At 39.3% G+C, this 24450-nt stretch overlaps 1 protein-coding gene across 1 annotated transcript in view; it reads right to left on the reverse strand.

The window, feature by feature from the left end:
• JAG2 (jagged canonical Notch ligand 2) overlaps positions 1-24450 on the reverse strand; it is a 68487-nt gene that overhangs the window by 13432 nt on the left and 30605 nt on the right. The window contains exons 4-17 of the mRNA XM_058025913.1: positions 22340-22594; positions 21316-21376; positions 10587-10717; positions 10092-10211; positions 8056-8169; positions 7092-7205; positions 6417-6530; positions 5852-5898; positions 5402-5575; positions 2887-3037; positions 2451-2615; positions 1759-1872; positions 635-748; positions 158-271 (exon numbers count right to left, since the gene is read on the reverse strand). Coding sequence (XP_057881896.1) covers positions 158-271; positions 635-748; positions 1759-1872; positions 2451-2615; positions 2887-3037; positions 5402-5575; positions 5852-5898; positions 6417-6530; positions 7092-7205; positions 8056-8169; positions 10092-10211; positions 10587-10717; positions 21316-21376; positions 22340-22594 — 1788 coding nt within the window. The remainder of the gene's footprint in view (positions 1-157; positions 272-634; positions 749-1758; positions 1873-2450; positions 2616-2886; positions 3038-5401; positions 5576-5851; positions 5899-6416; positions 6531-7091; positions 7206-8055; positions 8170-10091; positions 10212-10586; positions 10718-21315; positions 21377-22339; positions 22595-24450) is intronic.

Genomic DNA, 24450 nt, shown 5'->3' on the forward strand with positions numbered 1-24450 from the left:
TATCATGTCAGGTGAGTGGAAGAAATTATTTAAATTTCAGTCACCACCCAACTAGAACAGCTTTGAACTGGCCAGCCTGAACAGTGTGTCTGTTTACTAAACAGTTGCTTAAATAAACATTTCTCTGCTTCATCTGTAGAAAATTTTAAAAGCTTACCAGTGTTGCAAGTACTTCCTATCCACTCTGGAGGACATGAGCAGCGGAATGTGTCCCCATCATCATAGCACGTCCCACCATTACTGCAAGTGTTTGCATCACACTGGTATTCACCTACACAGCACAACAAAGCAGTTTTGATTTCCATTGGTCTTGTTGAAGGTACTTTTAAATCACAAAATTAAAGAAACTTTGTATTTAAATGCACCAGTATCAGAAACACATTGTTCTGCTTGCTGTATTACAATAAACAACCCAAAGAATGGAAGCTAAGGACATCTCTCACGAAACTGTTTCACTGCATGAAGGAATACATTTTTTAAATGTTCCATTTTGTGACTGGGAAACTGGAAGGGGTAAGGAAAGTGCACCTATTTTTTCCACTGTGATTGTTTTATTTTAAATTTCAGGAACTCCAGTCCCACGAGAAGAAAATAAATCTTTGGGTACTAAAAGATCAAAGCAAGGAACACTTACGTGAGTGACAAGTTTTGCCTTTCCAGTCATTCTTGCACTCACAATAGAAGTCATTTACCAAATCAATGCATCGGCCACCGTTGTGACATGGGTTAGGAGAACAGTCATTGAAATCTAAAAAAAATCCAGTTATTCAAATTAGATGATCTAGCTCAGCCAAGGCCATGAGAAAACAGAAAAAAAAATCTCTTTATAAAGAAAATACATTTTGTACTACCTAGGAAGACAGCAATCCTCATTATTATGAGGTTATCTTTATACAAGCAAGGAAAATACTTTGATTTAATACAGAACAACATGAATTATGACTTTCTGACAGCTTAGGAGCATTCAGTATGGCTTCCCACTAAAGCACCAAAAGTAGCTTGGTTTTTACAAACAGCTGTATTCTGAACTTCAGAAAGAGCTTTCTACTAGGGACCACTAGAAAAGGAGCCCCAGCACAGGACATGCTGGGAGATGAGAGAGCCAGCTAAGGCTCCTTTGTTCTGTTTTAAAATACAGATTTACAGCCATTAGAGGTGGCTTAACCACATACATACATATGTGCACACATTAGACATACTTACACAATTATGGATTTTAGAGAAAGCTCCTTTCACTTGAAATAAACATTTTAATAGGGGGAACATAACTATTCCAGAACAAACTTCATCTAGACCACACAAAAGGCTCTTCTGACAGCAATAGCTGCCAAAAGCTGCTCAGAAAGTATTTCACATCTTAATTGATGCATGTCCTGTAATAAGTCTCAGCAAGTCCTTGCCATCATGTTTTAGAACAGGCTTCGTTCAGAGCAGAAAAAGAAACAACTGCAGTTTCCTCTGAGGTGTCTTAACCATGAACTGGCCCAGTTCACTTCCTGGCCAGCACTCTTGCCTGTCCCCAGGACAAAAAGTTTTCTCCTCCTGAAATGAATGCTGAACTATACCAAAGAATCAGATTCTGCTCCTAGTAAAGGAGCTGAGGCTTTTAGAGCAGCTACCTAGAGGTATTTCTGAAAATGCTTCTGCAAGTAAAACAATTATGGAACAGAGAAACTACCCCATTATTGAGCACATGCCAACCATCTCTGTTACAACAAGGCTGCATCATTTGGCCCTGCAACACTGAGCAGTACTCACTTGTGTCACACAGCTCTCCTTCCCAGCCACTTGAGCAGAAACATCTAAATGAATCAACTTCATCAATGCATGTCCCACCATTCTTGCAAGGTTTCCCAAGACAGTCATTGATATCTGCAACAAAAAGTCAACAATTATTGCTCAAAGCTGTTTTCACCTACTCAGAGGATTGATCTACACTTTTGTCTCTAGGAAAAGCAGCACAGAGTTATTGCTGCATTTGTACATGCAAAAAAAAAAAGTTCAAACATCTGTTTTCAAGCCTGATAGGGTTTCTGGCTGTATTGTCTCACATATAACAAGTCAAGTCCAACCAGAGCATTACACTTACCTGGCAATAATATTCAGGGGTTTAAAAACACCCAGACCAGCAATACAAGTTCTGCTCCCCTCTTTGTGTTCTCATTTTGGAGAAATCTGTAGCTTGTAAGATTGTGCATAAAGGTAGTGGCTACAAACACATTTACACTGAAGCTGGACTAAAACCAGTTTTCTATCACAGAGGAAATGCAAACCACTACTCTACAAAGACTGCTACCAGAAGAAACAATTTCAAGCAGTACATCTGAAACAGCACCTTTTGCAACTTTACTGACATCTAAATGTTTTATTTTATGTTGTAAACCTTCATAACACTAACTTTCAAATAAATTTATAGCAAAAAGAATAATCTTTTACGAGCTCCTACTTACTTTCATGACAGTATGTCCCAGTAAAGCCTCTGTCACAGGCACAAGTGAAATTCCCTCCTGGCTGACTAATGCACCGTCCATGAGGCCCACAAACATTGGATGAAACGAAACGGATTCCTTCCTGGGTAGCATTAGTGAAGACTTCTATTGTACAGCTGTCTATTACTGAAAAAGAAGTGAGGTCTTTAGACTAATGATCTCTATCACCAACCAGATTTTAGTTTTAAAAGAAGTTTTACAAGAATTAAAACTAATTATGATTTTATAAGTCACCATCAAGCTCTTCATAAATGAAGAGCACTTCCTCTCACTGCCTCACTATTTTATGAAGTCTAAGTGAGTGAAATAAAAACATTTCTGCATTATACTATTCCCCAAAATGCCTTTTTTTTTAATGTACCACCACCAAGACAGATTTGTGGACAACAGCAGTTACCTTTACAAGAATTGTTCTTGCAGTGGTCCTTGAGATGAGAACAATTTTTTCCATCATAGTCATCAGGGCAGGCACAGTAATAATCTCCTCCCAGATCATAACATTTAGCCCCATTCTGGCAAGGGTTAGGCTCACAGAGATCAATATCCATCTGTAAGAGAGAGACCACAGTTAGCAGCAGCTGCTTCATTTCCCAGGAGTAAGCAGCATTATCTGCTTTGCCAGAGACACAGATGAATGTACAAGGAACCTCAAGTTTTAAGGTTTATGAATCATAAATATTGCATTCCACCCTGCAAGACAGAAACTTCAGCTTACTTTAGTCTATCCTAATACAAAGCATGTCTGACACTGCTAAAAAAGTACTCCTTTGGAGGAGGCTGAATAAGCACATTTGCAATAACTCAGTGAATAATTACTTAAGCCATTAGGAGACACCTTACTGCAACTTCTCAGGATCATTATAAGTCACTTGTCTGTCCTTCACACCCACATACCAAGTGCCACAAGGCAAGTTAAACACAAGTGCACTTGTCAGCTTTCTGTCTGCAAGAGACTTAAAATGCAGAGAACCTGAATAAAACCCCATCCCCTAGAGCAAATTCTCTTCCCATCTCAATTAACACATAGAATTTATTATAAAACCACACAGCTTGGAAGGGACCTCTAGAGGTCAGCTACTCCCCACCTCCTGCTCTAAGTAGGTCTAGTTAGACTCAGCTTCTCAAGGTCTTATTTTAAAAAGTACCATCACTACACCACTTTACACAGTTACATGAAATGCACTTTGAAATCTGACCATCTGATCCAGAGAGCAAAATTTAAACTTTGCCTTCATAATACAACATTTAACATGAACATTGCTGTGGCAAAACCATTCTGCTGCTTTCTGCTTTAGACTGACACACAAGATCACTGATTCGTGATGCCCTAAATTGGTCTCAAAATCCACAAAGCAGCCTCAAAAGGGACATTTTTACATCACATATCTTTCTTCCAAATTATTTTTCTTAAGGACTGCTTTTCTCCCCCTCCAGTTAGTTTTTCCTTCTTCACATCTCTCTCTTGGGAGAAAGATAATTTCATGTCTGTAAAGTTGAAAAGCTAAGGCCAATAGAGGTTTTAATCCCTATTTTTAGCAGTTCAGTACCTAAATAGGAGAAAAATGCCAAACTAGCCAAAGGAGAAGGAACACAAATGGTGTTAAGTATTTAATTCAGAGAAGCACATACAATTCCAGTCACAACAGAAAATTTTTAGCAAACCATTTCGTGCTCCCACACAACATTCAAAGCAAGCTATAAAAATATAGCTATGGTCTGAGAAAGATTCTCAGATCTCCTCTATCAGATGTCTCCATTTGTTTCCTTCCATTAGTGTAAATTTCCCCTTCCCAATGCAAGTTCAGTAGCTGGTACTTTAGCATCTGGAATCAATGGTAGATATTTCCTGCAGCACACAAGGCAAGCAGCCAACTCCCCCCTATTATTCAAGCACATTTGCTAAAACTTTAATTACACAGTATTGTATGAATCAGCCCAGAGTACAGCACTGAAGTTATGATCCTTATGCAGAAACAGTTTATGAGCTATTAGGTGCTGCACCAGTTTGATTAAACTGGTTGGTATCTACAGTCCTTTTAAATTTTGACTAAAATGAGGGCCCTACTTCTTTAATAATGCAAATAACATAGAATAAAATTAGTTCAGTGTTTAAGAGATATCACTCCAATATCCTCCACAAAAAATTTCTGGAGCTAATCCAACAAAATTCTAGCCTAGTGCCTCCACTTGATACTAAGCATAACATCCAGATGAATGTGACTATCAGCAAAAGTCAGAAAGTGAATACTTCATGCAAAATAATTTTACCCTGAAAAGCCTAATGTCCTCCCAAGAAAAGAGGAATATCTTTACCATGAATTACTTCAGGAATTACCACTAAGACTTCAATATTTCAGATCTGAGTCCTTAAGCACTAGAACTCCATGTTCCTATAATGATCTCAGACAGAGTTCTGAGAGCTAATACTTGTCTATCTGCCTTCCTTTAGTAATTATGTTAATCATCACCATTACATATAATACAAATAATTGATATATAATTATTCTACTCCTGCCAATAGCAGTAGGATTAGTTGAAGGGTAATTCAATTATGTGCCTCAGCATTATTAGGATGAGAACCTAAAGCACTCCAGTGTAACAAAAGGATAAAAGGTCCTGAAAATTGCAAAAGAAAACATTTCAAGCTTAAGGAATACTTGCACAGCCTTAAAGCCCTTAGGAAGGCCAACACCTACATACAACAACTTGCAGTTTATCAGGCTGCAAATTCAAGTGTTCCAGCTACTATGACAGCACTGCACAACAAATTTGCTTATTCAGAGTATCAGGTAACAGCTACAGCAGGCAGTGACGCTCCAGCTCTGGGTTACTCCCATTTAAACTCAGAGATATATTTCTTTCAGGAATTCAGTCCATGACAAGCATTGCAGCAATGTCTGCACTGGCCTCACCTCGCAGAAGACTCCTGAGAATCCCTGGGAACACAGGCAAGTGAATCCATTCACCAGGTCTTTGCAGCGGCCCCCGTTCTGGCAGGGATTGCTCTCACACTCGTTGGTTTCTATCTCACAGTTTTTTCCTGTGAAACCACGAGGGCACAAGCAGTGGTATCCGTTCACTTCATCCTTCACAGAGCAGGGAAAATAAGCAAAAAGAAGAAGGATTTGTTTATTGACAAAATTGGCACACAAAAATGCAAGTTACTTCTGTATTCTGGATTTGTGAACAGCAGTAGCACCACAGAATTTTATTATGTGAAATGGGTGCAAGACTCTACAAGTACAGTGTTACATCTTAAACATTTGAACTTATTTAACCAAACTTTAATTGCAAACTATAAAACTCATAACCAGTCAGACAAAGATTAATTTTCAACATGGAATGTATTGAACAAGAGTTACCTTGCAAGTCCCTCCATGCTGGCACTGTCCATGACAGTCATTTATATCTATGGATAAAATATGCAAAGCATTAGAATTTAGACTGCAAGACTAAGCTGTAAAGTATAGGTTTAGCATAAAGATGGAGAACAAGTGATTTTCAAAAAGGCTTCTTTTCTACATGTTCCAATGGAAAGGAAAGATTCTCGATGTCTTAAAAAGATCCTTATTTTTTGAGAATAACCAATAGAAAATGACATTCTATACTTCTACCACATGAGATATCAATATAATTTAATATCAAACATTTCAGCCTTAAAGTATTTTAAATGGAATCAGTATATATTATTCAGAAACATGTAAGAGTCAAAATATTTATTAAAGTGTATCTCTAAGATCACTTTAATACTAATTACCTTTCAAAATACATTTTCAAATACTATTTTCAATTTACATTGCTATAAGTTAGAAAAATCCTGACAACAGGTGTTTTTTCTTGTTAAAGTACGTAAACTATCACTTATAATATTTTTTTCTAAAGAACAAAGCATCCTACTGTCAACATACATACTAAAGAAATACTAACTGATATGACAATTTACTCCTGTCCATCCTGGAATGCAGTCACAGTAATATCCACCAATGAGATTTTTGCAAGAGTAAGCATTAACACAGGGTTTCCCCTCACACTCATTAGCATCTGTGAAAGAAGAGAAAATAAAGAATAGAATAAAGAACAAACCCAGAAACAGATTACCACAGCACCAAGCAAAGTGTCCATGCAATCCCAGCATCAGAAGCTCACATTAAACATTGGTAGGGCACTAAAACCATTTACATACCACAGGATTTTAATGCACACTTGCCCATAGTAGCACATGCATGTTATCTTACTCTTCCCTTGGCCAAACTCAAAAAGGCAATTTGTTAGTCAGGGAAAATCCCTCTCTGGCCTCCACAAGCTTAGTCACTGTTCTGCCACCATGGAAAAGGAGTTACCATCACCAGTGCTGCATTTTGCAACAGAAAAGTTATGGGGCATTCTAAAAGACCTATTACAAGTAAGCTTAAATTGGGGCTTAAATATTTACAGATCCACTTGAAACTTCTGGCTTTGAGATCTGCTAAAGAGAAGCTAAGATACCAATAACAACACACATATTCTACATTTTCTTCAACAAAAACCATGCCAGAAACACACAGAGTTATTCATTGTTTAGGAATAATCTCCAGTGGTCTCCAAAGCTGTAGAATTACTTACCAAGCTGGCAAGTTGCTCCAATCCACTGCTGTGGACAGATGCACTCGAAGGCATTGACACCATCAATGCAGGTCCCTCCCTGAGCACAGGGGTTCGAGGCACACTCATCAATATCTGCAAAGGCAAAGGGGGACTCCATCACACAGCCTAAAGCTTGGCTTCACAGGCTCTGCTTCAAAGTTAGCTTGAGATGAAGGGGGAGAACGTGCAAAGAAGCCTAGGCACAGACTAACACAGCTAACCCAATTTTTTAGTTAGGATTTCTCACATTTTTGTGACAGAGAAGATGAGCAAACATCTTCAAACAAGAATCAGATAACCTACCTATGATTTGCATGATCATTGAAAGTCATGTCTTTAGATTGTGACACATATTTAGCTAGTTTTGGTTCAGTGGTTGGTAATTTTCAGGGTTTTGGTTTGGTTTTTGGGGTTGGTTTTTGTTTTTTTTTTGAGGACAGTTGCTGTTTGAAAACAGGTAAGCCACCTGTGTTCAAATTACAGGCAACATGCAAACCTAATGCAGCCCCACAATACATTTCAACCACTTCTCTGTCCTCTGAACCAGACACTTAAGCATTTAAGTGTGCAAATCTACTTTTCTGTGATTAAAGAAAGGGAGAACCTTTGACCTTCACATTTATATTTCTCAAAATGGAACTATTCTGTATTTTGCTTCAGACAGGCTAAGTCAGGAATTGACAAAGAAGCTTTGGCAAAAGGCATTTCTTTGGATAGAGTCCAGCTATTCTTCTGATAACTTTTTGATAACAGATCTCAGCTGCATTGAGTCAATACTGTGGGCTGCACAGAACCCAACCTCTTTTCACTCTGCCAATGCTCAGCTGTTAAAAGACAGGGAAAGTGAAAGACTACCACCAAATTCCACACCCACAGAGCATGTTATCACCAAGCATCAACCCTTCCAACCCAACAGGTCAGTCACCAGCAAACCCATACCCACCAATAGCACATGTTGGTCCACTCCACCCCGATGGGCAGTGACACTTGAAGCCTGACGAAATTTCGTGACAAATTCCACCATTAGCACAGGGATTAGATACACAAGCATGCTCAGCTGGGGAGAAAGGAGGAAAGAAATTCTTGCTAAATACTCTTCCAGTACCAATTAAGGAGAACTTGCAGTTAAAAGTTGCATTGGGTAAAAGTAATTTAGATAAATAACAGTGGAGAGATACCAGTACAGAAGTTTGGAGCCTTCCTCTTCCACCTGCAGAGAGTTAAGATTCCCAGGATGAAAATGAAGCAGGATTTCACTGAAGATGTATCATCCTTCCCACCTAATGACTTGAAGGCCTAAGCACAGATAACTCACTCTATTTAAATTCCAGCAAAGTTCCCCACTGACACTCTGCTTCTAGCCATGCACTTCCACCTCCAGAGCACTCCAGCACTTCTTTTAAATTCAGTGAGAAAAAACAGACCTGTATGCAGAGGTCTGTTGCAGAGGTCTGAGCTGTAGTAGTTTAAGGTCTGTTTAGCTTCATTCTAGCACTGCTCTTGGAAACAGCAGGGAATAGAAGTGCTCACAGGCAGTGATGCTGCTTGTCACTCCATGTAGGGCTGTAACAGTACAGAGGCTGCACAAAACCATCAGGTTGAGGAGGGACAAGCTTTTTGTAACTTCTTTTTGGTAACTTCCCCTCTCAGAAGCCAAGGAAGTCTTTTTGTACCAGCACCTAAGGCAGCTCACACACCAACCTACTGTTAAAATTCACTGTAGATCTCAACAAGTATATGGCTCCCTTTTCACTGTCTCCTCACTAAAAAGACAAGTTACTCCCCCACAGCTTTCAGGACAAGCTATGGCAAGATTTCCTCCATTTTAGCCTAAACTTACATCATGATCTACCAGCTGAAGCAAAATTTAAGTTTTGATGGTATCTTTAATACCACATAGAGCTCTAGGAAGTTCAAAGATTTGTATCCTGATTAACTCCAAAAACCTTCTGCTTATAATAGTTTAGTGAACTTAAGGCCAAGCAATGAAGTGGAAAAAAAAAGGTTCTTTCCACCTAAAATTTTAACTATCAAGAACAGCAAAACTCATAGTGAGAAGCTGTGAATATCACATTTCAAAAAAGGATTAAACAATGCATCATGACAAAGAAAAAGAGCACCCAACTAACCACTATATGAAGCAAAATATGAAAGAACTAGAAACTGCACGCTGTCCATTTATCTCCAAAGTGAGAATAACCAAGAAAAGTCTCCAGAGACCAAAACTGTCCCTAGAACATGAACATTTTGGTCTTTGTGTAACAGAGTAACACATACACAGATAGAAAAAAGCAACATGCTATCTTTGTATGTGGTTGAGATAGGAAGCAGTTTTTCAAGACACAGATCTGTTAAAGGCAAAGCCATACTTCCTCACAAATGTGGTCTAAATGCTCTCCTCCATTTTGCCAATAGGCACAAGGAAGACACTTTTTGTTCAGACTGCTCAAGGTGACTCTGTAAGAGAGTTTGAGCACATTTCCATAGGAGTTAACATTTCATTACTAATCTAAATATATTAGAAGTCCCACATTAAAAGATTAAGTTTCAGTTGATTAAAAAGCATAGTCAACACATTCAGCAAACTAAAAATGGGGCCAAAGCCCCACATCAGAGTAGGAGCTGAGGTGTCCATCACCACCACCTTTCTTAGTCCCCAGCTTGGAAAAGATGCATGCCTGCCAGCAAGCCAGAAGACAAGAAAATGGGCAGCAGGGAGTAAGGCAACAGGTTAGACATATGGCTTTCCCTATTTCATGAGACTACAGCCCAACTGCATATTTGGATTAAGGAAGAGAAGTCAAAGGGAAGAAATAGTTTCAGTCTTATCTAAAGGGAAACTGGTGCAGCATCTCTGCTGTGTTTGGTGATATTGTGAACAGCCATGCTCAGGCCCCAGAAAGGAGAGGCTGAGCACATCCCAGTGCAATGCAGCAGTGCTGGGGCAGTGCAGGTGTCCCAGAGAGGTGTGCCACGTACCGATCTCGCAGTTCTTGCCCGAGTAGCCGTCGGGGCAGGCGCAGCGATACTCGTCCGGCTCCGTGTTCATGCAGGTGCCGCCGTTCAGGCACGGGTGGTGATTCCCACAGTAATTCAGATCTGCACAGAGAACAGGCTCAGTCAGCAGGGAACACACATCGCACCATTCCAGACACACAGATGCCTTTCTGGCTCGAACATCCTTCACCCACATCATCCCCATATTCCAGTGCCTAGCCTGTGATCTGGTAACTATCCACAGAACAGGGAAGAATGAACAAGAGACAATTGCAGGAGTTAGAAGAGTCAGGACAATTCCAAGCCTTTTGTCTTGAACTTCCTATATTTCTGATGCCTAGGCACCATCTGCCACACAAGAATTAAGGCACAGAAACACTCGGGTAGTTGCACACTAGCAGAAAAGAAAAGGGGTTAATGAGTTATCAGTTAATCATGCAATTTAACTTATTTTTCCTGTACATTAATGTTAAGTACCTTTGTTACAGAGCAGGCCACCCCAGTTGGTTTCACAATTACACTGCCATGGTTCATTACAGCTCCCATGAGCACAGCCTGGGTAGCGGACACACTCATCACAGAACTGTCCTTGCCAACCATAATGACACCTAAGATGTAAGTTCACATGTTAAAAGTTAGCAACATGATGCTTCATCATCAGCATTACATGTATTTACAACACTACACTTACCATTCTCAAGAACAAGGCCAACTGTTCAATGTGCAACAGATAACAACACTTTATCCTGTTTAGAAGGGACACAACTAGTCCTGTTGAACATCCTTTATGGGAACTCATCCTGCTCAGATGGGTTACACACAATGGCAACAAACACCACCAAGCACTACACGTTATGAGAACTGGACATGAATTAGTTGGTCTTTCACAAGAAGTCCCATCTTCACATAATCATCTCACACTAGGACAAAACTTGTGATTGATACAAGAAAGCTGAAATTGATTTTCAGGAGACAGCTGGCTTACTGCATTGAGCACCACAGTGTTTTTCTGTAAAGAGAGATTTCAAGATAATAGCCAATTTGCTATAGAGTGCTACAGCCTTAAAAGGCCAGGGCAGCCAGAAAAGCAGCAGTCTTGACAATTTTCTCAATGCCTGGTTTCTCAAGAAAACCTTTTTTCACAGATTTATTCCATTATATACTCAGTGTTCTCTACTGGCACTATGGAAAAAGTACTTTTTGGAGAAAGGAGGAGTGAGAACAGAAACAAAAGCCATTAATAATTCATTTGGTTTAGAGTTGAAATTTCCCCACAAGATTTCTTCTGAGACTGGTATCTTTATGTTAATCTGTATCAGAACTCCATTAAAAGAAGCAACTGTTTATGCTACAGGGGGGAAGGGCATAGGCTAATGATTTTTAAAAACATATTTATATTTCACATATATTTAAATTACCAAGAAATATTAAGCTTGCTCTTTTGGGCCAACAAAAGAAATGCTCTGTCTGTTAAGAGTTTATTTCTTATACAGAATTCAAAAAACATACTAGCAATAAAGAGATCACATTGAATGAGAGTTGAGCACATGCACAGCAGTGCAGCCCTATTGTCTAGAGGAAAAAAAAAACATTAGAAATGAAACTACATTTTTTACATTGGACACTACCATTCTATTATCCATGTGATTTAAATAGTATAAAAGAGCATAAAATAAGTCTTTGGGGGGGCAGTGAGAGAAGACAAGGAAGAGAAGGGTAAATGAGGAGTCTTGGTTCCTTGTGAATCAATCCCCTTCCACTGTTTCAGTATCCTGGATCAATCCCCAGAGGAGCAGAACAAGCTGTGATGGAAGTACAGTATTTAAACCCTTACTGCTTACATTGGAAGTAAGGACTCTAGATGCAGAATCTCTGCAAGACCATTCTTTTCATACAAGTTCTAGAGTTACTTTGAGCTCCTGTCCCAGTACCAGCTCCTGCCCTGAAAAGCTCCAAATCTCCAAGGAGAGCCTCAGCTGAGAACCCAGCCCAGAGGCCTTGATGCTCCTCTGAGCAGGGCTGGCAGAAGCCTGGAGAACACTCACATTTTAGAAGCCTCTTTCTTTGGCTGCAGCAGCAGCAAGAGGAAACAAATACTGCTCTTGCTAAATTTGATCTCTTCCTTCCTCCTCAAGGACAGAAAAATCTTTTCAGAGGATGGTAATAATAAAAAAAGCACTGCAACTTACTTTACTGGCCCTGACCCAAATCTTCATCCATGCCAAACCTGGCACTACTGCCAGTGATTCACCATGACTATCCCAGCCAGAGCCAACTCCCCACCCACATACAACAAGCATTTTCAAGAGCTGAAAGTCTGCATCACAAAGCAAATAATCACAGTAACTCAATTTATTCTCCATAGCCCATGGATAACAAGTTTCTTTGTTTGACAGTGCAGCAGTGCTTAAGAATGCAAAGAAAAGTACAGCCACCTTCGAGAACTTGAAGGCATCTTAAGCACCTACTTGAGTTTCTAGCTATGCTTGGTGACATTAAAGTTACTTCAGCAGAAAAAAAAGTTGCTGCTTTTTCATGATATTCAACACAGCCAAAGTTTACTGTTAGAGTTACCACCATGCCTGAGGGAAATGATTTCCAGAGGCTAAAAGCAGTCCAAAAGAACATAATGTTTACAAGTCAAAAGGTTACTATGTGGTAAGCTGATCAGCCTTCAGTATACAAGGAAGAGTAAATTAGGATTTCCTCTTGAACAGGAAGTCTGGTCGCATCCTACATTAACAGGTGCTAGAGCAGCGTTAATTCCACTTCCTTCTGAAAAGATAGAGCTGATATGGATCTCAGCCCACCCCAAGAGCAAGATGGGATCAATAAAGGTAAACCTACCCAGAAATTGGTATGTTCTATGTCATTTATGGGTATGAACGTGTCATTTATGACAAAAATATCAAGAAAAAAAAACAAAGATGAAAATTATTAATGATTTACTATGAGAAGTCCAAATGGTATAAACACAAATTCAACATCATTTAGGAAAAAAAAAAAACCAAAAAAATTCAAACCAGAATTCCTTTTCAAGTACCAACTACTTGTGCAAAAGCCAAAAGGAAACAGTCAGTGCAGCTAATAGTGGGCTAAAGTTACTTCTTCCCTGCCCTCCCATCCCAGTCAAGAATCAACTAAAAAGCAATTCTAAATTCTTCACATCTGACAAAATAAGAAAGCCAAATATAGAGAATCTATAAGGATTCTCATTGTTCAACAGACAAAGAAAATTCTTATTGGAATCAAGATTCTACTTCCTTTGTCCTTCCCCTCTGCTGACTTCATCAGCTCAAAGTTGTCTTCACAGTCCAGCACACGCAAAACAAAAATCAGACCTGGCTTAATCTTAGCCCTTGCTGGGTTATTAGCAGTACAAAGAAGCTACCATAAATAGATTGTTACAGTTTAGTAACTTCCTGATGGAAGGCTGAAGCACAGGCATCTGCTCCCAGACTAAAGCATCCCCTTGGGTCACAACAGAGTGTAATTGGGAGAGAAGAACAATTGTTGGTTATCTCAAAACCAACAACTTGGAGAAGAGATCTGGTAATTCTACAGGCACACTTCACAGCATCCATTTTCCTTAGATGAGAGTCTGGGGGCAAAAGAAAAATGAGAATTCAAACAAAAGGCTGGAGGTGGGGGTGGGCAGGAGTTAACATGAGCAAAAATTCTAGACAAGCCTTCAATAGGCAGATCAGAAAAACTGCAACTGTGCAGAAAAAATACTACTGTCATTGTCAAGCAGAAAAAGCCACAATAATTCAGCTCAGTGGGGCTTCAAACAGCTAAATTTCAGGATAAAGGACTTTCTACAGTAAATTTCAGTGCATTTAAAGAGGTAAATTTGACATCAGGGAATCCTACAAAAGCACTCATCACTACACACATTTCAAAGTCAGAACTTTGAACACACAGTTCACAGTCACATCTGTACTCAGAGGTGGGGAAAGTGGGGGAAAAAAGCATGAAACAGAACATTTGGTGTTTTTATTTTTTCCTGGGGTCATTCAAAACCAAAACTTATCAAGTCTAATAGAGAATTTTTCTATAGAAATATGCTTTCCTTATGTTCTTCTCAAAGAGATCTAATTAAGGAAAAAGCTGACAGTGGCCTTTGCTTTCCTTTGAGGAAGTTTGTTTTGACAACAACTCTTATTTAGTAAGAGCTAGGTTGAAACTGAACGTTTCCAAATCAGATGGAACTAACTAGATAGGAATAACTAGACCTCCTTGGGGAAAGAGGGGACTACATGACCCTGGAGATGTTGTCCAGACTCCATAAATTTATGTCAAATCCTACAGTGGCAATTATAGAAGTGATATGGAAAGGTGAAGAGATGTACTCAGATCCTGAAGGTCTGTGAACCATGGCTCCTCAGCACCTTGAATGATTAACTCCTCCTCATCCAAAAGGAGGATGCTTCTGCCACCACAGCAGAAAATCAGGGTGCCCTCAGTGGTCAGCTTAAACTCAGCTCTTCTGTACTATCTTCATATGTGGTTTATTCTCCTGGTTATTTGAGAATCCTGATCCTTCTGTGCAGAAAGTTCAACTGAGAAACTTTGTATTGCACACCTCATCCCATGACTAATCTATGCTTGTTAACCTTAAAAAAAAAGCTCTGTAAATTCTGTTCTACACCTACTTACAGAGCTTTGTCAGCACTTCATGCAGAAATACACCTGAACCACCAAACTGAAGTCTATTCCTGAAGTCATTGCAAGAATATGGGGCCTAAAAATAAATTTTAAAAAAATCTTAGGGAGGATGTAGGCAATGTGGTTCAAACCATTAAATATCACAGGTTACACCTCACTGATATATTGCTCATCATACAAAGAGTGAAGACAACATCATTGTGAGGTATTCTTACACCTTTTGATAAGCAGACTTTTTGGAAGGAGCCTCTTCCCAATCATGTTTCAAGTGGAAGTTGGGGCCAAAAATCTCAATACAGGAAAACAAAGCAAAAACAGTGACATTAAGAGCAGAAGCAAAATGCATCATTCAGGGGTGGGGGAGAAATAGCCCTCTTAAATAGAAAACCACTAAATTTTCTAGTGACGTGAACAGGATGGTGTTGCATAGGCCAGAACAATAGCTTTATATTAGTTATTTACTTAAAATAACCATAAGAAAGTCTGTTTAAACTTTTAGGAGATTACTTGTTGCACAGCAGGCAGCAATATTGCCCAGCTGTTAGATCCTACAACTCTGAGCCATCTGGATTCAATGTTAATAAGCAGTACAGTACTCATTCACTAAAACTTGTCACAAAAGCACTTTGCCCACTTTCCTACCTTCAAAATAGGCAAGATAATTTTGTGAATAGCAAAGGAAAACATACTCATTAATGAGCTCAAATAATTTAATTACCTGAAAGCTTGTTATCTTTTCCTCTCACCCCCAGCCTTCTTATCACACCAAAAGATACAAACCTTTCCCTACAAACATTTTTCTCCTCTAATAAAGGAAGTTATTGAAAGCTAACAGTCTCACTCCAGTACTTTGTAGAACTCCAGTAGTTTGAGAACAAGTTAAAAGAGGGGATGGTTCAAAAGTTTTTAGCCAAAACATCGCTCAGTTAAGTTACATAAGTGGCTCTAAGGGTGTGCCTGTATTTGCATTGGTTCACACCAGGAACATGCTTTTTACGTGAACTGCCTGATCATTCCTCTTGCTGGTGTGTTAGTTCACATCACAGAGCTGTTCTGGAACAAAGGAATTGGATTCCTCTTAGGTTAAACTAAGGTAACATCAGACAATGTATGCCAGGAGCACACCCAATATGTTCCAGCTGCAAACAGGCATTCAGGCCACAAGAACAGACTAGAGAGTCTAAAATTAAAAGTCCTGAAGTGTTTGGAGTGTGATATTGAGTTCTCTGCACTGCTTTGATCTACTGTTCTAGTTCAGCTGCTCTCCTCCACACTGCTGCAGACACAAGTTCAAGCACTACATGTTTTTCCTTCCTGCACACCCACTCACCTCTCCTGGATGCAGATCCACCTTTAGGATATGTTCTATACCCTCCAACCCACTCATGCAGAGCATGCCTCAGTTCCTTGACCAATAAAGAAGCAAAACATGAGATTCTTTATGTAACTTAAGGTGTCTACTTGTGAAAGGCTTGCCAACATTCCCTAAGGCCTCACCATTAGGACATAAAAGAAAAAAAAAAAAGCACACTAGTTGTAACACCAGGCAGGAGAACTCAACATGTGCAAAGACACAGCAATGGTAAGACTTTTACAAGATCTTGGAGACCTGAAGTTGTGATAGGATATCTTACACCAAAAAGGAGACAGGAGATGTCCCAGTCATGGTACCAAGTGCATTCCTGCAGGGCCAAACAGCAGCCTCACACTTTTTAGGGATCATGGGCAGTGCAGCATTGCTGGAATTGAGCTGGTCAGATGCCAAAGCAGCTAAGCACACTGCTCCAACCAAGTTTTTTTCTAGTTTACTGCTCAGAGCAGCCTATGAGATTTCTAAAAATTCCATTCAGGAACACCAGTGGAAGATCCCCATTTCTTACCTTCTCCCAATTGTTAGAAGCTGGAATTTTATTTCCTTTTTCTTTCAGCTCGATAGGACCTTCTGCTAGTCCTCTACAGTCTTTCAATAACAACCTGTTTTGAAAAGCCTCACCAGATCACTTTATACCCAAGAAGGAATTTACAAGAATCCAGATGTTGGGTTTTTTTAAATAAAATATTTAGACATAGTTGCCCAGCATTGATGTTAAATATGTTATCCACCCAACTATCACAAACCACAAGTGAGACATCAGTGATATTGGATAGCCTCTGAGAAGTCTAAGATTTAACAAAGACTCACTAGAACACTTTTTACACCACCAATACTCCAGGTAGTTGTAGCTCATTTTGCAGCTCCAGCTTTTCTGCATCTCTAAAGAAAGTACCGGATAACAGCTGAGCAGGGTGTGTAAAGTGACAGATGAAGGGAGCAAAATCACTTGGGAGATGCCCACAGCCTTTGCAGGCACTGCAGGACTGCTGAAGGGGAACACAAGGACTACAAAAGGCATGGCACTGGGCAGAAAGCTTGAGAAAACTTTTTCCATGGGGCAAAGATAAGGTACATGTTTAAACAAAACCAAACAAACATAAAATCACCAAAACTGTAAAACTAAAACTGTCACAGATAGTTCTAGAACAAGTCAGTTCAAACCACACAAATCTTAATTTATATTAAAAGTTCTTTTAAAAATAGTGCCCTTGCTTGGTCCACCTTGCACAGAATTCACATTAGAGTACTATTAATGACCCCATTTCTAATTCATTTCAGTTAGTCTGCACACTCTAAAGAAGTTTTCATATCAGTTGTGGAAAGTAAGACTGGCATTTCCCAGGACAAAACCTGGCTCTTACCATGGCTGCAGAACACAAGCTGAGCAGTGTTAGGGATTCAACGTCTCTTGTTTTGTTTTCAGATGAGAAACCAACATTCAAAGGCAATAAGAAAAGTAGAAAGACTTCTGAAAATACCACATCCTGGCAGGGCTATGACAATGTAAGCCAGATATGAGGCCTATCTGGACCTCAACCAAAGCCATAGCACTCTGGATAACAAGGAAGTGAAAGATTGAGCTGTTAAGCCTAGTGACAGCTTATGAGTGGTACCAAACATACCCAGGTCAGCAGTTTTAATCAAGGAAAGAGACTGTCACTGGTGGTTTCTTTACATTCAACTCTGCTAATTTCATGAGGTCATTGAACCCAAGCCAGATATGAGCCATTAGATCAAACTTCATTCTCCTCCAGACAGCTTAATGGGATTTAACAAAGTACTTTAAATGATGCAAAAACATACAAAGAGTATCAGCATCAAGGCTCTGCAATGTTGTGTCTTTGATAAGCCCTCCTATTTCTTTGGCCCAGTGAAGTCAATAAAAAAGAAAGACCATTTATCCTGCCACTACAGACCAAAGTTTATTGTCTTTCTTTATGCACTGTGGTAAAGACTGGTTTGTTTTCTCTTTGGGATGGTGGCATTCTTCCATCCTTGCAACATCAGCTAAGTTGCTTTTGATTTCCTCAAGGATGTATTTTTTCATCTTTATTCAGGAAACTTTTATTTTTGCTGAATTGCCTCTACAATGACAAAAATACAACACCTAGACCCAGCCACACCACAAAATCATTTCCTACATCAGGTCATTTTGAGATTTCTGGTCATCCCTAGTTATTTTCCATTTGATGGAAACAAAGAAGAAATAGAAAAACATTTCAACAGTGTAACTTTGTAAAAGCATATGGGTACATGAACTTGACCAACAGATAATGCACACCCAGAACCAGTGACACAGCCTCTATTAACAGTCTCAGGTCATTCAGCTACTTCTGATTGTAGTGTAACTTTTAATCCAAGAATTCCTCTAAATTACACTGGAACATAAAAGATGGAGGACACATCTTTTCTTGAGACCTTGGTTGAAGCCTTGGAACCTCTAAGTTAACTCCACACTTATGCAAGTTGAAGATGGAAGCCATTTTCCAGCTTTTCTATTTACTAACAGCACTGCAAATTTTGGCAATGAAGTAGCTTTTGGCACCAGCTGGTTCCCAACTACCTCACACCCATATTTTTTCTCACATTTTCATTTTCTTTCTGAATTAAAAAAGGACATTGTTTTCACCTGTTAAATTACAGTGGCAGCTGTCCAGAAACCAGGATGAAGGAATCTAGATTAAAATTCAATAGCACCAAACATAGCAGTTTCTTTTAAATAACAGCTTCCTTTGTACAGCTGAAGATAAAGGTCATGTCTGTAAGCCTTGTTTATTTTTAGGCCAGCATCATTTTTCTACAGAAAATATTATCCATTTTGGTTAAAAGCAACATTTCCAATATAGTCTAATAGCTATGACAGAGTACTATTTAAAAACACAATTTAAAGCCTGTGTGTGAACACACTCAAGCTACCAAATCACCATTAAAAATATAGCTAAGACCTTTCTGCAATATTACAAAGAGTAGCCACACAGAGAAAAGCCATTGTTTTCCTTCAGTTTGCTGATCACAGCTCTGACTTGAGCAGACAGGCATCAAGAAATGAGATAAACTGCACACAATAATCCACTATTCCTTCCCTCAGTGCTTTCTTCCAGGTGAGAGAATCACCCATCACAATAGCAAGATACCTGGACAGAGTTCTTCAGTAGATTCAGGGTTATTTTTGTGGGCTCAGTTTAACTGGGTGGATTGCAGGGGAACACCTGGATTTACAACCCCAAATGCTTCTTCCCATCAGCTCCAGGCTGCAAGGAAAGGCTTTGCCATGTGAGATCACCTGTTGACAGCCCCCTTGAAAAGGTAACAGCACCCAGGTTTTATATTCCCTTCTTGAAACCTCCCACCTTCTCTCCAGCTTCTGCCTTCTCACGTCCAGCAGGTATCACAGAGAAAAGGAAGTTAAAAAGGAAACTACACCAACCCCCATTAAAAAAAAAAAAATAACAAAAAAAACACCCAACCAAAAGTACTGCTTTGTACTTGTTTAAATCTGTTTCTTTTACATATTTAGTCAAAGACTTCTTGCATTCAAAAAGCAAATATTCACAGGCTCCTAGGATGCTACTTTGACACCTACAGGACACCAGAAACCCCTACATGAATCAAAATTCATTAAAATAGGCTCAAGGGGAACAAATGCATTCTTGGAAGGCTCAAGGGAAGGAGTGTTTCTTCTTCAGGCAGAAATGATACTGGTCCAGCTCTCAACAACAATCTCTACTTCTAACAAAAAATGCCCAACAGCAGTAGGAGCACCCAATACTTGAAATCACAAGGAAGATACTTAGTGATATGGAAAAATGACAAATAACTTTATATATAAATATTCTTACACAAAAGGGAACCCATCATTTAAACATCTTCCTTGAAAAAAAAATTTTAAGCCATTTTTATAGCTTGAGAAGTGAAACCACACACAAACTGAAGCCCTGCACTTGAAATTTACACTTCTCAGTCAGACCAGAGGGCTACAAGACTACAAACCTTCCAAGAAGTCAGCAGCATCTGATGCAAGTTTCAGGGCAGTAAGAAACCACTCTGTGCTGCAAGGATTTAAGGTTTGCTTTGTTATCTGCCATCCCCCAGTGTTAAAAACATGAGGTTCTGCAGCAGGATGAGACTTGTCTGCGTGTCACCTACCACAGTTCATGAACTGGCAGCTCAAGCCCAGCTAAGCTGGACTATCTGCATCCCATTTCTGCCACTTCTGTGGAGGCTGCAGTAGCCAGAGGGATGAAGCCAAATTGCCTTAAACTGTCACAGCTTGTCACAAAGTGGTATTTGTCAGCTCTCAGGGGTTCTGGCAGCCACAGCTCAGTTTCACATCGTTCCAATCAAGCAGGTTCAACACAGCTCAATCAGGAACCACCGTGTGAATCCACCCTTACAATGGTGCATACCACTCTGACCACAAATAAACTCAACTTCACACAGGATCCCAAACTTGCAAGTGGACCTGTCCCATTTCTTCAACAGCCAGAGTAAAAATAACACCCACTTCCCCTTGACCTACTACATTGAATGCCTGAACCTTTACAGGAAAACAATCAACTGCCCTTGCTATCACAGCCTGCTTCAGCTGCACCACAAAGTTAAGGGAACATTTCACTCTGTTCTCTCACATTTAGGGACCAAAAAAATTTACCTGGCAGAGAAAGTTTAAGCTGGGGTTGCTACTGTGTCTCTATTTTACCAAACCTCTTTTGTTCTTGAAACAGCAACATTTATATTTTGGCCATCAAAATGTAATTGAGTGCTCTAGGACTGTGAGCATTTGCTCCTCTAACAGTCCAAAGAGCAAGCTTTCCCCTTCCATTTGAGAGAAACAAATATATAGAGATTAAACATCCTAAAGATTTTGAAAATAATAATAAAAATATTGATTTTCTCATTCAATAAGTTTTGAACTACATGAAGCAAATCTGTTTAGTCCTATAGAGGCAAAAAATAGCATAGCATCACAAAACAGTTCAGAGTATATGCAGTTCTTAGACACAAGACCTCTACTTCAAATCCATTTCTATCCATGTTCTTGTACAGAATTTTTCCATTTTAAAGTAGACTTATTGAGAAGTAGCAATATACAACGAGGATACTTGAGAGATCAGTGCTTCCCCCCCTCCCCCCAAAAAAAGATACCCAAGCATGCAGACTTACTTGCATTCCCCAGGTACACTGCAGCCCCCATGGAGCAAATTACATCCTTGTTTACACACAGCTGTAGACACAAAAAGATTTGGGCATCAGTCTGGGCAGCCAGGTATCCATTAGTGCAGCAGCAATCTGGAGCTCCTCAGGCAGGGCTCCTGTCATTTAGCCTGTCTGTTATGTGTGCAAAGCAGATTGCCTTTGCCATGTTCCAATAGTTGTTCCTTCCAGACAGTTATTTCACAGAACACAGCAGCATTACAGCCAAAAAGCTTTGCAGCAGGAGTGTCAGCACTCAAACTTTCATGAAATGCAGCTGTTTTTTTAAAACCTGGTGTAAGACTGGTATTGTGCTGGAAATCCCAAACTTTAAGTGATACATGACCTTGAGTAAGCTGTAAAAACAGTCCTTCCCATCATTAACAAGCATTTTATTGAAAAGGAACAGAAAACAAAACCAAAAAGCCCTCAGCAGAAAGAAGACTATATCAAATAATTTTAGCCCTAATTACTGAAGGTAAAATGCAGAGCTATTTGATTGAGTGGTACATTAAAAGACACAACTACACTTGAATTTCTGTTCCCATTAAGAGCTATCAAAAAGCTTTCAGCTTTGCACACTTTTCACTTAAAATTGTTTCATTTGCAGAAACAGTGTTATGGGTGCATTGTTACAGCACTGAAGTCTACTGTGTAAGTGATGATATCACTTCAATAAAATCTTACATTAACAGATGTAATGCATCATTTTGCTTTGAAAGAACACCACCATTGAATAAAGTCAATTAGTAAATGGATGTTTCCCTGAATACTAGATTTGTTCAGGTATATTCACAGCATACATCAGAAGCACTGTATCCTGTGCTCCACTTTTCACTGAGGATGTTTAAATTAAAGATTTGTATTGATAGGACAAAGCCTGTAAGTCCTAAAATTAATATGCTACAGTACTGACACCACAGAAATTCTTACTGCAGTTTACACCTATTCTACAAACACCAGGGCTAATCCAAGACAAAACAAACATATTTACCTTGTTTGCATTCTTCTCCCATCCAACCTTCCATGCAGGCTTTGTTTCCATTTTGATCGCAAGTGTAGTGACCAACAAAGTCATCTCGAGGGCCACAGAACTTGTTGCACAGAGCACTGTAGTAATTTTCATCACATTTCACCCTTATTTGCACTTCAAAGTGAGCAACAGGACCATTGATCTGCAGGGTCTTCCATCGATCTTCTGGGTTGATCATGCCAGCATGTGCCACTCGCTCTATCAACAAGTTTTCACCTTTTTGGAAAGAAAGGTAAATTCAACAGGGAGTTAAGTCTGACAGCACACAAGGACATATGGAATCCAATCAGAAGTACTCAACTGGTTAAGGGAAAACCAAGCAAAGAAAATGTTAAGATGATAAAGATCTACTGTATAACTGAATTTTCCTTTGCCTTGCAAAGTTCATTACAGGAAGGCCAATTTAAAAAAGTGTCCCAAAGGAAATATTAAAAAACCCTGGAACATAATCCATAGGAAATAGCTTATTTTTCAAGGCAGCCAAACATACCACACCCACATGCTGACAACTAGCAGCTTTATCTTGATCTGAGGCTCTTCTTGCCTCCTTTTTGTTCTTATAAAATTGCAAGATCTGCATAATTTCATAGCTGAGATAAAGTTCTCTGCTGTGAGTTTAATTGAAAAAACAAAGCAAACCACAATCTTTAAATTTGCTGCAAGATTATTGAGCATTAGTGAATGCTCCTTTAGGCTTGCATTGAATACATAAACTAGCTTGTTCCCATTTTATTATTCACTTTAAAATAAAGGCAAAACATCTTTAACAACCATGCCATAGAACACTAGACAGCTAGTGTTTGACATTTTGAGAAGAAATAAACAAGTGAACTCAGGATTGTCAAGGGCCATTCTCAGCTCTGCATCCTCCTTATCCTCAGCCCCAGGGGAACTCCTGATAACTGTGATCCCTGTTGCAGCACACTCTGTGAGCATCCTGCCTTGTCCCCATGGAAAGCAGCAGCTCTGCTACTGCCAGGCTCCTCTCACTGAGGCCAAACCTGCACCAAGAATTACACATCCCAGGGGAAAAGAGGATTCTAGGCTGCGACACTACAGAAACTGCCAACACTAAGTATTGTCATTTACATAAATATCCATTTTGTATCTTTATCCATGTAATTCTTTGTATAGAAGCTTCAATACCAGGAGGTGAGACAATTATAGCCAGTACAATGAAATGACAAAATTGCTTCAGCAAATATTAAGAATAAGCAAAGCTTGGGGATTGAGGTAAAGGCAGACAGCGAGCAACTCCAGTGGCAGGAGTTTTCTAACGGGTTCACCATTCAAATCTGGTACCACCCTGCTGTAGAGCTTTTCTGGGTGACTGCAAATTGCATCTGGAACTACAAATGCTATTCAAGGATGAGAAAAAGGTACACAAGCTTCACTTGAACATATTAATTTCATACACATTTATGAAATAGCTGTAATATTGCCAGCTTAGAGCTTCAGCACTCATTTTCTTTATTTAAAGACTCTGTAAAATACATGTTAAAAGAAATGAATAATCAAAAACTTGCACACAGAAAGAGGCTGAGATGATAGGGAGATAAAGCCTGAATTTCAAATTATTAACAGTATAGAACAAGTCAAGCTGGCAGCAAGCAATTCTAAGCTATTACCTTTAGCAAACTCATTTTACCTACCCAGTTGCTTTCTAGAACTCATTAACCTCATATGTTTAGAAAACAAAACCCAAGGAGTGACTGTTTCTCAACCAGAACATTATTGACAGTTCAGAGGAATCTTGTGCATTTCTTAGTAAAGTGTTTTCAGCTGCTCCAATATTAAGAGAAAAGAATAATTACAGAAGTATCAGACTCTCCAAAGTATCTTCCCTTCTTGGCATCTTTTCCAAGCTTGTTTCTATAAAAATGCTTCCTCTTGAAATTAAAAAACATTGAACTTAAAAAGAATCCCTTTTAACTAAGCATTGAAAGGTACTCCAGTTTTTAAGATCTCACAGTATCTCTCTGCTTTATTATTAAAAGTGGTATTGCAATGTATAAGCTGTAAGTCATGCTTGCTTGGACTAGACTGCATGAAACATTTTATGGCTGGCCAAG

The sequence above is a fragment of the Melospiza georgiana genome, chromosome 6, assembly GCF_028018845.1.
Source record: "Melospiza georgiana isolate bMelGeo1 chromosome 6, bMelGeo1.pri, whole genome shotgun sequence".
Taxonomy (NCBI): Eukaryota; Metazoa; Chordata; class Aves; order Passeriformes; family Passerellidae; genus Melospiza; species Melospiza georgiana.